This window comes from Sturnira hondurensis, unplaced genomic scaffold (assembly GCF_014824575.4).
Source record: "Sturnira hondurensis isolate 20B ecotype Veracruz unplaced genomic scaffold, ASM1482457v3 Scaffold0022258, whole genome shotgun sequence".
NCBI classification, from domain to species: domain Eukaryota; kingdom Metazoa; phylum Chordata; class Mammalia; order Chiroptera; family Phyllostomidae; genus Sturnira; species Sturnira hondurensis.
In genome coordinates, this window is record NW_028094889.1 from 1,388,995 (window position 1) to 1,405,877 (window position 16,883).

General features: G+C 38.5%; 1 protein-coding gene across 1 annotated transcript in view; it reads left to right on the forward strand.

Annotated features, from left to right (window-relative positions):
* The window catches only part of PRKDC (protein kinase, DNA-activated, catalytic subunit), a 224,993-nt gene that overhangs the window by 187,746 nt on the left and 20,364 nt on the right, over positions 1-16,883 (forward strand). The window contains exons 70-74 of the mRNA XM_037035382.1: positions 1,984-2,158; positions 4,633-4,823; positions 12,063-12,243; positions 12,794-12,954; positions 15,226-15,437. Of these exons, the coding sequence (XP_036891277.1) occupies positions 1,984-2,158; positions 4,633-4,823; positions 12,063-12,243; positions 12,794-12,954; positions 15,226-15,437 (920 nt within the window). The remainder of the gene's footprint in view (positions 1-1,983; positions 2,159-4,632; positions 4,824-12,062; positions 12,244-12,793; positions 12,955-15,225; positions 15,438-16,883) is intronic.

The window sequence follows — 16,883 nt, forward strand, 5'->3', positions numbered from 1 at the left end:
CTGTGAGACCACAGGGGTGAGCCAGAAATCATCAGTGTCAGTACCAAAGAAAGTGAAGGTGTGAAAAGATTGAAAAGTAACCTATTGGCTCAGTTGGTTGGGCATGATCCTGAAAAACAAAAGGTCACCTATTCAATTCCCCATCAGAGCATTCACCCAGGAACTCTGCAGTGCAATAATTATGTGGATAGTGCACCAAAAAGGTAGAGGGTTTTTTTATAGTAACCAGTAAAATTAAATTTTTTTCTGTTACATTTTGTGATGAAGACAAGTAAGTAAAACATTCAGAACAAAATGAGTGTTGTAACTTTAAGAATTCAGCACTGACTGGTGTGGCTCAATTGGTTGGGCATCGTTCTGTGAAGCAAAGAATCACTAGTTCAGTTCCTGGTCAGGGCACATGCCTGGGTTGTGGGTTCCGTCCCTGGTCAGGGGGCATACAAGAGGCAAATGATTGATGTTTCTCACTCTCTTTTTCTCCCTCCCTTTTCTTCTCTTTAAAAATAAATAAATAAAATCTTTAAAAGAATAAAAGGAGGTTGGTGCTGAGTTCGGTGAGAACCAGTTTCACTGGAGTAAAAGAAATGAGACTATAGTGGGTGGAGGGATGGATAAAAGTTGGAAGAAAGGGTATAGGAACAGTGAGCATAGGTTGCTCCTCAACAAACCATGACAAGTAGGGTCACAGAGGACATTTTTTGGGGGAGGGGGGAATTAAAGCCTAGAGATGTTTAAATCCTAATGAAAGGAACTAACAGATCAGGAGAGATTTGACAGAGGATTCACTGGTGAAGTAAGATTCCTTGTGGAGGTGGTCAGGGACAGGACTCGGAGCAGAGGCTAGTGTTGTGTCGTAATGGAGGGCAGGGAGGAAGAATGAGCTTCCATGTGGGAGGAAGAGTGAGGGAGCTCATCTGTTTTCTCTGAGAAGTGGGAGGTGATATCAGCTGCAGCTAGTGAGCAGGAAGGAGCCTTGAGGAAAGCAAGGAGATTTGAAGATGACCCTGGCCTGTGGTGTGGAAAGCTGACCAGCACACTAGGAAAGGATTGTCAGAGGGCATTGAACGTGGCTAGCACTGTCTCCAGTGAGTCTGTAAGTGTAAGAGCAGAGAAGGCATGCACTTTGATTAACCCCGAGTGTAGGTTTTCCAGATAGGTGTGACACCTGGCAAATGACACCTAAAAGCCAGTGCTCTGAGAGTACCACTAAGAGAATGGTGGGGATTAAGCTCATTTGCTTAATTGGGCATAGAAGGAAAAGTTAATAAAAGCAGAAAGAAGGCAGGTATATTTACCAGAGATCTGAAGTAGGTTATACAGGTACAGTGGAAGGAATTTGGTGAGTGGAAGGGCAGGTTTGTGGTCAGAATGGGATGGTTTGAGTTTAAGAATTTAGTGGTGAGGGAGTTTAGGATAACAATGAGGATTGTGGTTGTAGCTGAGAAACTACACCCAGCACCCTAAGGAGGAAGGAGATCATCCCTGCCCTCCTGATCACTGTCTAGTGACAGAGCATGAACTGCACTTAAAACTGGTAACAGCATGAGGTGGGCAGAGAAAAGAGATGTCAACAATGCTAAAAGAGCACGGGGAAGAAGAGAAATTCTGCCTGGAATAGGAAGGCTTCATGGAGAAGGAGGCATCTCAACCTGGTTCCATGGGAATGGTAGGATTTGGACTTGGAGAGGAGAAAAATGTTATATGTATAAGATGTATTCCAACAAAATCACAAAGGTGAAAAACTGGGAATGACAGAGTATGCTCTGAACAGACAGGTTGTGGTGGGGGCGTCTCATGATGGCTGGTTTGAAGTGGATCATGAAGCCTTTAATTTAAGCTAAGGAGATGGATTAGCTGCTCTAAGGCACATTGTCTTGCAAAAAGGAAAACAGGCTTCTTAACAAAAAATTACATGTGTAAAATAGTTTTATTTCTAAATTTATATTTATGTCATCGAACCACTTTCTCTCTTCTGTTATATAGAACAATTTCGCACTTGCCATGAAACTACTGAAGGAGCTACATAAAGAGTCAAAAACAAAAGATGATTGGCTGGTGAAATGGGTGCATAGCTACTGTCGACTCAGCCACAGCCGGAGTCAGACCCAGAAGCATCCTGAGCAGATTCTGACTGTGTTGAAAACCATCTCTTTGTTGGGTATTAGACTGTTCTTACCTATTTAAGTTTAAGAATGCTATTTTATATTATGTCTCTGTCTTTTAAAACTATTATTTGTGTTGCTTCATTTGACATTTGGGAATTGAATCTTTGGAGCCAGGGTACTTTGTATCCTAGTATTGCTATTGAATATGACATTTGGAGCTTTTATTTCTGTATCTATAAACTGGAGTTGAAAGTAAAAGTTTTTTAAATACATAGTCAGATTATGAATCTAATATTTTAATTATTTAGAAAACTTTGTTTATATGTAAGAATTACCTTGTAAAAAATTAGATATGAAAAGCCTTTATCCTCCTCAGATTTTCTCTTTTCATAACAATGTACCCTTTAAGACTGAGAGAAGAACTTCCTCTGTGTGGGTTTTGGACCTGGTATGCTAACACTGCTACCTCATATCCAAAGGTACATTCTAGTGCCATTAGTGAACATGCTCCCAACCATATTCCCAAATTTGCCTCTTCAGCAGTGCAGGGAATTGGCCTGAGGGAATGTGCAGCCAGGAAAAGCAGTCTTTCCTTATTGATCCCAGTATCAGAAAATTTTCCTTACAATGGTTTGAATATTTTTATGGGTTTTTAAGGGGGAAGGAAGGCTGAGGAATGTGCTGATACAAAGATAAACATTGGTACTCGTAAAAATAATTCTAGTTTTTAGTAGTTATAGTATGGTTGCACTTTGTGGCAGTCTTGTGAAATAAGCAGAGCTAGTAGCTGTGGTCATGTATCTGAGAGAAATCTGTCAGAATTGTCTTCTCATGGATGAGCAGGGTGGTGTGGTTGATGGGACTTGCAGGGAGACCAGCCTTCTCTTTTATGCCTCCTCACATCTCTGCAAGTGAAGCTCCTCACTCGACTGGAGATGCTTTTCTTGAGCTGCTTTTCTAGAGCTACATAGTAAGACAAAGAACCAGACCATTTTTTTTTCCAACTACAGTTGACATTCTGTATTATATTAGTTTCAGTGGTACAGCGTAGTGGGTAGACATTTATGTAGTTTATGAAGTGATTCCTTCAATAAATCTTGTACCATCTGACACCATATAGAGTTATTACAAGTTGTAATATTATTGACTGCATTCTCTAAGCTGTAGTTTATATCCCCATGGCTATTTTGTGACTGCCAGTTTGTACTTCTTAATCCCCTCACCTTTTCATTTAACCTCCCAGTCCCCCTCCCCTCTGGCAAACATCAATCAGCTTGTTGTCTGGATCTATGAGTTTGTTTCTGTTTTCTTTGTTCGTTTACTTTGTTCTTTAGGCTCAACATGTGAGTGAAATTAAATAGTATTGTTCTCTCTCTGTTTTATTTCACTAGCATAATAACATCAAGGCCCATTCTTGCTGTCAAAAATGATAAGATTTCATTCTTTTTTGTTACCAAATAATATTCCATGGTATATATGTGCTGCATCTTCTTTATCCTTTTATCTTTTGATTGTAGTATTTAATCCATTTACATTTAAAGTAATTAGTAATAGTATCTAGTTTTATTGTTTTCTGATTGTTTTGGTAGTTCTCTGTTGATTTCTTATTCTCTTGTTCTCTTGTATGTTGACAACTTTCTATAGTGTTGTGCTTGGATTCCTTTCTCTTTATTTCCTGTATATCTCATCTAGATTTTTTTGCTTTATGGTTACCTTGTACTTCATAAGCATAAGCAAGCATTTTTATAGCAGTCTCCTTTAAGTTGATGGTCCCTTAAGTTTTAAGACTTCTAAAATTACTACCATTGTTACTCAACCCCTCCATGTTTATGTTTTTGTCATTATTTTTTACTTCTTTTCTGTGTGTTTCTGTGTACCCCTTAATTTACTGTTATATTTATATGTGCTCTCCCTACTTGTGACTTTAAACCTTTGTACTAGGTTTGGTTGACCCACTGATTTTACTATTTGTCAGTTGGAATGCTTTGCGGTATTTTCATATTCATTTTTTTAAAGAAGTCCCTTTAATATTTCTTGAAATATTGCTTCTATATGGGAAGAGCTAGACCTTTAAATGTGGCAGTCTGTTGCTTTATCAGCAGTGAGTAATAGTATCAATTTAAAAACTACAATGGGTTATTAATGTATATGCACAGATGCACCTCCTGTTCTTTGTAACAGATAGAACTAGATGCTTTGACAAAATGCAGAATGATGACACTTAAATAAAAGTTGGTGTTTTAATTGCTTGCTTAGCCTCTGTGTACTTAGATATGTTCATTGCTAAAAAAGAACATTTTTCATTAATGTTAGTTCAAGATTACCTAGCCAGTGTTTGAGTTCAGTTTCTTATAACACAAAGATTTTTAGTTAATTTCTTAATAAAAAATAACTTTTTGTACTTTTGTACAAAAAGTTATTGTATTGTACATAGTATTTGTAAAAATACTGTGAATTTTTTTTTAATTTTTGGTATTTATTCTGAAAAAATCTTGTGTGTTTGTATGTGTGTGTTTTAATCCAACAGGCGAGAACACATCCAGCTACTTAAGCAAAAATATTTTGGCTTTCCGTCACCATAACATTCTCTTGGGTACAACTTACAGAATCATAGCTAATGCTCTCAGCAATGAGCCAAGCTGCCTTGCTGAAATTGAGGAAAGCAAGGCTAGAAGAATCTTGGAGCTTTCTGGATCCACTTCAGAGAATGTGGAAAAGGTAATGTTTATTGCAAGAATGAACCTTTTATTTTTGTGTGTTGTATGTCTTTAATGTGCAATCTCTGGCTACATGAAAGAAATAATAGGTACAGGGCAAAGTCAAGATGATGGAGTAGGTAAACTGAGCTTGCCTCTTTCCCGATCAGTCATAACTACAACTCAATAACAGGACGATCATCTCTATGAACTACTGGAAGCCTAGCTGAACAGAATTCCCATAACTAAGGATATGAAGAAAAAGCCACATCAAAACAGGTAGGAGGAGCAAAGATACAGACCATGAAGACTTATCCCACAGTGTGACAATTAAAAAATGAGAAGGATAGACTGGCTTTGGAGGTGCCCCGCTGAGGACAAAGAGGTCCCAGCGCCACACCAGGCTTTCCAGCATGAGGCACCTGAGGTAGAAAAAGGAGTTCCCATAACATGTTCCCATAACATTGAAAACCAGCAGGGATTCTGTTAAGAGAGACAAATAGCTATGAGAGACTGAACTGCTATTTCTGAAGGGCCCATGCACAAACTCACTTGCTCTATGCTCTAGCACAGGGGCAGGAAGTGCCTGTGATATAGGATACGAACTAAATTGATAACTTCAGGCTGACAGCTGCAGGATTGGGGAATAAGGAAACCCTCTAGGGAACAGAAGCACTGATAGTCACACCAGTGTTCCTTTGTTGAACTATTTTGCCACCCAGTGGGACCAGCACACACTACCAAATCTGTGCTCTTCATTAACCCGACTGAGAACATTTGCCCTGCCCCGATATCTCCCTGAGACCCCACCAAACTTTATCACTGGGCCATCACTTCTTTCATCGGCTTGTCCACATGGACAGCCTCCCTGGCTTGCCCTGAGGATTCTCCAAAACTCCACAAAATTCATAAGAGTATTGTCCTCCCTCAGCTCATACAGAAGACTCAAAATTCCACAAGTTTCATACATGCAGCATCAATGTGCATTGTAGCTCCTGCCAAGTAATCCCAAGCCTAGCACAAATAGCAATTGATTTCAATTTACACTGTATCTCCCACCAGGTGGTCCCAAACTTTACATAAGAGGTAGCCATTCTCAGGCTTTGGCATAGCTCCAACTAAGCAGCCATAAACCTAGCACAAGCAGCCGTAGCTGACACCATAGTGCCCACCAAATGGTCCTAAGACAAGCAGAAGCAACAGTTGGCTCGGCTCTCTCATGCACCTCCGAGCCCAGTACAATCAGCAACCAACCACAGGTCAATCTATAGCTCCTACTAATTGGCCTCAAACATAGCACAAACTGTGGTTGACCTTGACCCATACCAGAGCCTTTTCCAAGAGGCTCCAGAACCAACATATCCAGTGGACAGCCTCAGACTGCACCAGAGCCCCACTAAACCATCTTATCACCACACATGATAGAAAGCCTCAGCTGGCACCAGAGTCCCATAAAGTGACTCCAACTGTGTGGAATCAGCCTTAGAATGAAAGCTCATCTACTGAAGTCACAGATGGCCCTCATAGCCAGTCAACCTGAGGGTCAGTGCCACCCACTGATGTCCTAGCTGCAATTGAGGCCCAATTACATCAGAAGGGTGCATACGACTCCCCCACACAGACACCTGTGGAACTTGTGGCTAAAGTAACAGGGAATACTGTGTCACTGGACTCCACTGGACTCCTTCTATATAAGGCCAACCTTTCAAGAATGGGAGAGGGAGCAGATGCACCTAATATATGGGAACAAACACAGTCGGCAAAAAGAAGGAGATGAGAAACATGTCCTAAATTTAAAAACATGAGAGAAGAATAGATGAACTGAGGGAGAACTTTAACAAATCATTGGAAAACAAAAAAGAATCAGAGTTTTAGGCTACAATAAGTAAAATGATGAATACACTAGAGAGAATCAACTACAGATTAGATGAATCAGAGAATCACGTCAGTGATTTGGAAGACAAGTTAGCAGAAAACACCCAATCAGGGGAGAGGGGAGAGAATCACAGGGGAAAAGGGGAAGGACTCACATGAACAAGTATAAAGGACACATGGACAATAACTAAGGTGGGGGGGCAGAAATGGGAGGGAGGTGGAGAGCAGTGGGGGGGGGGGCAGGACTGGGAATATAAGACAGAAAACTGTACTTGAACAAGAATTAAATTTAAAAAAAACATAATAAAGTCCACATATGACAAACCCACAGCTAACATCATACTCTATGGTGAAAAGTTGAAAGCTCTTTCTTTAAGATCAGGAACAAGAAAAAGGAGTTCACTCTCACCACTTTTATTCGACATAGTATTGGAAGTCCCAGCCTCAGCAAACAAGAAAAAAGAAATTAAGCAGACCCAATTTATAAAGGAAGAAGTAAAATTTTTATTATTTGCACATGGCATGATACTATATATAAAGAACCTAAAGGCTTCAGCAAGAAAGTATTAAAACTAATTAATGAATTCAGTAAAATAGCAGGATACAAAATTAATATTTAGAAAGAATTATACTTTTATATACCAATAACAATCAACAGGAGAAAACAAGGAAGACCCATTTGACGGAATTTCATCAAAAAGAATAAAATGCCTGGGGATAAGTTTAACCAAGGAGGTAAATGACCATTACTCAGAAAATTAGAACATTGAAGAAATAAATTGAAGAATTAACATAGTTAAAATTTCCGTAACACCAAAGGAACCTACAGATTCAATGTAATCCCAATCAAAATACCACTGGCTCTTTTTATAAAACTAGAACAAATAATCTTAAAATGTTTATGGAATCCCAAAACATTACCAGAGCAATCTTGAGAAAGAAAAACAAAGTTGGAGGTATCACACTACCTGGTATCAAACAATAATACAAGGTTATAGTAATTAAAATGGTATGGTGCTAGCATAAAAACAAACGAATCAGTGGAGCAAAATAGTCCAGAAATTCACACCTGACCTATATATTCAATTAATCTTCACAAAGGAGGCAAAAATACAAAGTTGGATAAAGATGGTCTCTTCAGTAAATGGTGTTGGGAAAATGAGCAGATAAATAAAAAAAAAACTAGACCACTTTTTTACACCATATACAAAACTAAACCAAATGGCTTATAGACCTAAGTGTAAGAACTGAAACCATAAAATTCCTAGAAGAAAACACAGTCAATAATCTATTTTATGTTGTTGTTAGCAATATTTTTTGAATATGTCTCCCATGGCAAATACAACAAAAGCAAAAATAAACAAACAGGATTACATGAGCTGAAAAGCTTTTGCACTGCAAAGGAAACCATCAATAAAACAAAAAAGACAACCTTCTGAATAGCAGAAGATACCAATGATATATCTAATAAGACATTAATATCCAAAATTTATAAAGAGTACATACAAATCACTAAAAAAAACCCCCACTAATTTAAAAATAAGCAGAGGACTGGAATAGACACCTCTCCAAAGAGGCTAATAGACTTAGTGAAAAGATACCCACATCATTAATCACCAGGGAAATGCATCTAAAACCAAAATAAGGTACCACCTCATACATGTCAGAATGGCTATCATCAATAAATCAACAAAACAGTTGGCAAGGATTGAAGAAAAGGGCACCTTTCTTCACTGCTAATCAGAGTGTAAATTGGTACATCCACTATGGAAAACACTATGAACGTTCCTCAAAAATTAAAAACAATTACCATATGACCCACCAGTCACACTTTAGGTATTTATCCAAGGAAATCCAAAGCACTAATGTGAAAAGACATGTGTGCCCCGTATTCATTGCAGCACTATTCACAGTCACCAAAGTGTGGAAGCAACCTAAGTGACCATCAATATACAAGTGGGTAAGGAAGATGTACATTTTTAATAGACTATTCCTCGGCCATAAAAGTGAAACCTTGTCATTTGCAACAACACGGAAGGACCCAGAAGGTATTATGCTAAGTTAAATAAGTCAGACAAAGACAAATATTATATGCATTCACTTACATATGGAATCCAAAAAACAAATGAACAAACAAATGTATAGATACAGTGAATAATCTAATAATGGCCTGGTGGGAGGACTTGGGGTGTGGGCATAAATGGTGAAAGGGATTAAGAGGTACAGATTGCCAGTTATAAAGATATTTATGGGAAACTTCCGCCAAGATGGAGGCATAGGTGGAAACACTGAGCCTTCTCCCACAACCAAGTTTGAATACAACAAAGGTTTAGTAAACAAAGACGCAGCCAAAGAACAGAAAATTGAACTATACAGAAGTCCGACACCAATGAACCGTTCAACCAGACCAGTAAGAGGGGCGGAGCCAGCAGCGGAGCAGAGTCAGGCAGGAAGGATCCCCCGACCCCAGGCGCCCAGGCAGCTGGGGTAGCGTTGGGGGGAACCAGTGAGGTCATAAGGCTGCAGGCTGACCACGGTCACACATTCGCATGCACGGAGACAGACCGCCCAGGCCCCACTGGCGGGAAGCAGCAGAGGAGACCACCATTGCCCCCCTTCGACCCCACCCCCACATACAGTGTCACAACCCAGCGACTGAGTTGCCCCAACCTGGTGAACACCTAGGGCTCCGCTCCTCATACATAACAGGCATGAACAGTCCAAAATATGGCTCACAAAGAACTCAAAGCTCCAGAGCCGATAACTCTAAGTGACAAAGAAATAGCAAACTTCTCAGATGCACAATTCAAAACACTGGTGATCAGGATGCTCACAGAACTGGTTGATTTTAGTCACAAGTTAGAGAAACATATGAAAGCTAAACTGATTGAAATGAAGGGAGATGCAAAGGAAACCAATAGTGATGGAAAGAAAACTGGGACTCAAATCAAGGGAGTGGACCAGAAGGAAGGAAGAAATGACCAAACAGAAAAATGTGAAGTAACAAGAATTAAAAAAAATGAGGAGAGGTTTAGGAACCTCCAGGACATCTTTAAATGTTCCAACATCTGAATTATAGGCGTCCCAGAAGGGGAAAAGAAACAGCTACGAGTGGAAAACTTATTTGAACAAATATTAAAGGAAAACTTACCCAGTCTGGCAAAGGAAATAGACTTCCAGGAAGTCCAGGAAGCTCAGAGAGTCCCAAAGAAGTTGGACCCAAGAAGGAACACACCAAGGCACATCATAATTACATTAGCCAAGATTAAAATGAAGGAGAGAATCCTGGAAGCAGCAAGAGATAAGGGGACAGTCACCTACAAAGGAGTTCCCATCAGACTGTCAGTGAATTTCTCAAAAGAGACCTTACAGGCAAGAAGGGGCTGGAAAGAAGTATTCCAAGTCATGAAATCCAAAGACCTACATCCAAGATTGCTCTATCCAGCAAAGCTTTCATTTAGAATGGAAGGGCAGATAAAGTGCTTCTCAGATAAGGTCAAATTCAAGGAGTTCATCATCACCAAGCCCTTCTTATATGAAATGTTAAAGGGACTTATCTAACAAAAAGAAGATAAAAAATATGAACAGTGAAAGGGCAGCAAACTCACAGTTATTACCAACGACACCTAAAACAAAAGCAAACCGAGAGGACAGCTAGATCAGGAGCAGAACCAAAGCAATGAAGAACACATGGAGGGTTAGCCACAGGTGAGTGGGAGGAAGAGAAAGGGGAGAAGGTACAGAAAATAAGTAGCATAGATGGTAGGTAGAAAATAGATAGGGGGGAGGGGAAGAATAGTAGGGGAAATATAGAATCTAAAGAACTTGAAACACATGGTCATAAACTAAAGGTGGGGAATGGTGGGGGAGGGGGTGTGCAGGGTGGAGGGGAATGAAGGGGGGGGAATAGAACAACTGTAATGTATAATCAGTAAAATATATTTTAAAAAATAAACACATGTGAAACTTTAAAAAAAGATACTTATGGGATGGAAAATAGAGCAAAGGAAATAAATGTAGTTAGTAGTAACATTGTGATAACTCTGTATGGTACCAGATGGGTACAAGACACGTTGGAGCAATCCCTTCATAAGGTATAAATGTCTAGTCTTTATGTTTTACACTGGAATCTAATACAGTACTGTTTGTCAACTATAACTGAAAAATAAATTTAAAAAATCAAAGTACGGAAAACTTACTGAACCAACTGTAGAAAAAAATATTTGCAAAGGGAAAAATGCATATTCTGTCATTTGCATATGTTCATCTTAAACTCTTAATCTTTAAGGTTTTGTGATATACTTCCAGTGGTTTCAGTCAGTGGGAATTCTCAGTAATTGTCCCTTTTGCTTGTTTCCAAATGGGAATCTTACTGCCATTGTGTTTTCCAGTTATTAAGTGAAGCACCAAACAAGAAAGAGACATTACAGCTTTGGGAGAAAATACAGACCTCTTAAATTCCTTTATTCTACTTTGTTCCATTATTTGAATAGTCACACACTAGTTTGCAAAAGAATAAATTGTGGAAATTCACTCCTAGTCTGCTGCTTTTGGTGAGCTGAGATTAGAGGGCCATCATTCAGGATCCGAGGCAGGGTTAGTTTTAAACTGGATATTAAAGACTAAAAAGGGACAATTAAACAAAATAAATAAATGATGGAGATTGCTTTATGTTTTTCTAATATATTTGACAATTATGCATAGCCAAGTTTATTAGTGGAAAATTCACATACTTCATGTTTTTCCTGCGTGTTTTAGTGATACACTTTTTTAGCATTAAAAATGAGAAATTTGTGTCAGGATGAGATGTGCAGTTCTTTCTTGAATACCCTAATGGAATTTCACCAGTATCGCCACTCAGGTGTTCCACTAGTTTGTGAGACACATCAGTCTTTTTCACTTTTTAATTTAATGCCTGCTTTGAAAAGTCCTTTGTATTTTGATAGTTAACTCCCTCTCCTTATTTCACCATGGTCCACCTCACCATAGTTGGGTAGCCTTGCCTTCTTTCTTCACAGTGATCAACATCTATGCAGGACATTGACCACAAGGTGCCAACTTCCATCACTGTTTAAATTTCTGACACAGCTGTACAATCGGATTGACTTTTGGTGCCCTCTCTGTATATCTAGTGGACTGTGTCTGGCCTACACTTGGCTTACTTTTCTTTCTTTGGTTGTATTTTACGTGCTCAGGATCTTAACTGGAATGGCTTACTCTTTCACAATCAGGGCAGAATCTCCCTTTTTCATTTAGCCAGATTTCTGTATTATTTTACAGCTAATGACTCACAAGCATTCTTCCTTTATCATCACAAGTGGAAAATAGTTTTTCCACAAAGCCTCCATCACACCAACAGTTTTTCTGAGATCTCTGTGAATTCTAGGTGATCACAGGACTATACCGGAGAGCATTTCATTACCTTTCTGAGGCCGTGCGGAAAGCCGAGGAAGAGGCCTGTCCTTCCAACGGGGGCCAGCAGCCTGCAGCTGGGGTAGCAGAGGCTTACATGACACTGGTGGGTTTCTGTGACCAACAGCTCCGCAAGCGGGAAGAGACTGCATCAGGTGAATTACAAAAGAAAGAAAAATCTTTGTCACATTATGTTCATGTAACGTTTCAAGAACTTTGTACATTTTTTATTTCTTACTTGTTTGTTTTAAATGGGAAAAGTCTTGCATTTTTTAATAAGGAATGACATCTCCAAGCAACATGTTCTGCTTATCTCCTATCCTGATACAGACTATCTTCTCAAACTATCTTCTGTCTTTCCATGTACTTAATTTATACTTTCATATTTTGCCTAGAGCTTTGGTATTATTGGCTTTATGTGTCCTGTCTCTTGCTCCTGGAATAAATCCAGTAACCAGCTCTGCCCTTTTTGTTCCCAGCCAAGAAAGCAAACTGCTTCATGCAGAAGGGGTAATGTAATAGAAAATTTCAGCTTTCAGATAGAAACTTTTACCTGCAGTCCAAATCGCTTCTGCTGTTTGTTGAAATAAAGTAGTTGTTGGGAAAAAAATGACATACTACAAAGTAGAAGCCAAAAAGTAAAACTGTAATTACATGTGAATTTCTAATTTATGTATATTTACCACCATTTTTTTCCCTTTTTAGTTGCTGAGTCTGAAGAGCTGCAGATGTATCCAGCCCTTGTGGTGGACAAAATGTTGAAAGCTTTAAAATTACATTCCAATGAAGCCAGGCTGAAGTTTCCCAGGCTACTGCAGATTATAGAACAGTATCCAGAGGAGACCCTGAGCCTAATGACAAAAGAGGTAATATCTTTCATCTACAGAACTCAAAGACATGCTCCTATTTATATCCAAACACATTATACACATACACATGTGTATAATGCATATATTGTAGCTTTTTCTAATAGACATGCGCTTTTGCTACATTCCAAGAACATATGTAGTGTAAAACCATATAAAGAAATGTCCACATTTACCTGTTTTCCTTAGTGGGTGTTGATAATGCTATGTCTGAACAAGGACCCCAAGAAAGACAGGAGGAGGATTAGTTGGGACAGAAACGGGAATTTTCTGTAGCACAGTTCACTGTCCATAGAGACAAAGCTGTGATTGGTAATACCTGTTGATGCCTGTGCTCAGTGTATTATTTAGTTCAGGGAGAAAGGAGTACATTTTGGCTGGCATCCCACCCCCAGTGGCTGTGGCTCCTGCCAGTAGCATGGTGTCCAGAGGGATTCTGAGGCATCTCAACTCACAGGAGCAGCCTGCCATCCCCCACAGGTTCTGTTCACCAGCTTGTGAGGCCCGCTGCCCTCACCCGTACAGGGCTCCCTCATCCTGCTTCCTTCCTGTTGGGTAGGCCTCATCTATAAAAAGTGGAAGGCCACCCGGAAGGCCCCTTAATGACTTTAATAAATGTTTAACAGGAAAATAGGGCCAACCTTTGAGTTGATAATTAATAGTTCAAAAAGGATGACATAATACCCTATTAGCTATGTGCAGTAAGTTTTTAAACAATGCTGGTCCCTGAGCTGTGGAGACCCAGCGCCTGTCAGGGCTTTACCTCTCCTCTGACCCTCCTGTGGATTTGGAAGGGGGGCAGGTTTCTCAGTAGGTCTTAAACAGCAGATTAAAGTAAATTCAGAGACGCGCTGTAGATGTATTTTTCTTAAAGATAAGTAAAGAAATAAGTTATAATTTTATTTTTTAAATAATACTCCATGCATATATAATAAAGATAGCATTTTCAATTTTTGAGAAAATAAACAGGGCATTTAGTCAATGTTGTGATACTGGGGGAGACCCCTGAGATGGGGTAGCTAAGCCTTATTGAATGTTCCCTGTGAGCTGTGTAGGCTGATTATCCTCACATACACTGCTCATCCCTCATTTTATGGACGAAGTTAGGAAGCTTGTCTACATTCATTCACTCCTCATGCCAGTATACCAAGTATGTCAAATTTTGTCCTAAAATTAACACATGAAAAGGCATTATAGGAAAACATGAAAAAGTTTTGAAAATGGTCTTGGAATAAAAAGAAACCAAAAGAAATAAAGGAAGTAATTTGACACTTATGCACAGGGAAAAAAATTCCAAAGTTAAAAAACTGGAAGAAAACTATTTGCAGTACATAATAGAAATCGACTTGATGTCTCCACTCTAAAAAATAAATACACCAGCAGAAATTAGTCCAGAGAAATGCACACATGAGTAATGTAGGTGAGGCCAACAGACTGGTTAGCCTTACTCATAATAAGACATGAAAATTAAAATCAGATATTTTTCCCATTTCAGGTTGACAGTGAATTTTTTTTAATGATTATAAGGGTTTTGGAAAGTATCGATCTAATTTACTTTTTTTGAGTACTATTGTGTTTGGTTTTTCAAGTGCAGTTTGTACTCAATAATATTTTATATTAGTTTCAGGTGTACAGCATAGCGGTTAGACAAACATATGCCATACAAAGTATTCACCCTGATATTTCTAGTACCCAGTTGGACCATAGTAAGCAGAACAGCATGGTACTTGCATAATTTACTTTTAGATATGAAAATTTGAAGTCTTTTGGAGAGAGGTCTAGCAATGTTTTTTACAATTAATGTTTACATAGTAATTTTACTTCTAGGATGTATAGCTAGGGTGTATAGCACAAGTACAAAGACATAAACGTAAAGAAGATTTAGCATTTATTTCTAATAGCAAAAATTAGAAAATACTCTAAAAAGTCATTTTAGAGCAGTAGCTAAATGAAATGGAATACCGTATAGCCATTAAAAGGCATGAGGTAAGTCTAAGTAATATCAGCAACAGTATGCTTAGCCTGATTCTATTCTTGTAAAGAGAGGATATATGTGCACTTGCATAGAAAACATCCGGAGGAATTGAATGGTTCTCAGTGGAACAGGCACTGAGAGGCCTGAGGAAGAAGAGGCTTTATTTTACAGTTGTCTGTTTTGATACATCTAATTATAAATATATATGTATATGTTTTATTTTGACACATTACTTATATAGCAAAACAATGTTCAGTGTTGTAGTCATTATTAAGTCACAGCTTTCTGTGTTTCAGATTTCTTCCATTCCTTGCTGGCAGTTCATTGGCTGGATCAGCCACATGGTGGCCTTACTAGACAAAGAGGAAGCCGTTGCTGTCCAGTGCACGGTGGAAGAGATTGCTGATAACTATCCGCAGGCGATTGTCTACCCATTTATAATAAGCAGTGAAAGCTATTCCTTCAAAGATACTTCTACTGGTCATAAGAATAAGGAGTTTGTGGCAAGGTAATATTACAGAGAAACTAGGTTGATTTCAACTGTCATTAAATATTACGGTTTATAAAAGTGTGTATGGAGAAAGCAAACACATGAAAGCTTATATTTGTCTTCAAATTAATTGGAGCTTTTACTGAAGAATAGAAAATCTTAGATATTTTTTAATGCATTTACTGTGGGTATGTTATTTGTTACAGAAATTCTTTCCCTTTTTAAATACATCTCACCTTAGAATGTTATTCATGAAACATTCTATTCTTATGTTAATAGCAATCTCTTGGTGGAAACAGACTAGATTGAGATGTTTTATGAAATCAGTTCTTGACATTCTTCTTCTATTGAAAATATCTGGGAAACCCCTCTTCTTAATTAAGATTTAGCACACATCTAAAGTGTCATTCTTTTTACTTCTTTAGTTGGTTTATAACTAGAGACATAACTACCAGTGTTGTATCACTTTTGCAAGAATACTTTATACATGCATGGTATTTTTGTTGACATTCTTCATCAAAGGCTTTTTGTTGTTTTGTTGTTGTTATGAGCTGATTTGCTGTATTATTGAGTGCTTTTTTCTAAGAAGACAACAAAGAGTTGGGCACACCTTTGTCATGGCTTGTCAATGGGTCAGCTGTGTTTCCACTGTCTGTCACTGCTGGTGTCCATTCCATGGCTGGTCTGCAGAACCAACTGCAATGCATCTAAGTGTTTTAAAAACAAAGAAAGGGAAAAGGTTTGAAAATGTGTCAAGAAACTGGCCTTTTCTTTCATAGGGTAACTTCAGAACTCCATGTATCAAATTGTATGCATCAAAATGTTGACATTATTTGCAAGAAGATTTACTTGTATCTCACTGAGATTCTGGCCTCTTTATAGAATATAGTAGTCCTGCTTCAGTCATGAGGAAGATGTTCCAGCACCCACAATGGGTGCCTGAAGCTTCAGATTATACCAAACCCCATATATACTTTGTTTTTTCCTATAGGTACATACCTGTGATAAAGTTTGACTTATAAATTAACACAGTAAGACATATTGATGACAATCATTAATAATAAAACAATTATAGTAACACACTGTAATAAAAGTTCTGTGAATGTGGTCTCTTTCACAAATATGTTGTTGCACTGTACTCACCCTCCTGGCGATGGTGTGAGATGACACATGCCTACCTGGTGAGATGAACTGGGCTGAGTACACTGGGAGAGAGATGACCGGTGTCCCAGCAGGACAGCATGTAATTTCATCACTGTACTAGACTGGCATGCAGTTTAAAACTTATGAATTATTTCTTGGTATTTTCCATTTAATATTTTCAGACTGCAGTTATCCATGGGCAAGTTATACCGTGGAAACTACAGATTAGAGGGACTACTGTACATACTTTGTCCTTCATCTGATTTTGGATAGAATTTTTAAATTGCTTTCTCCATGGACTATGATTGGTTATAGGTATAT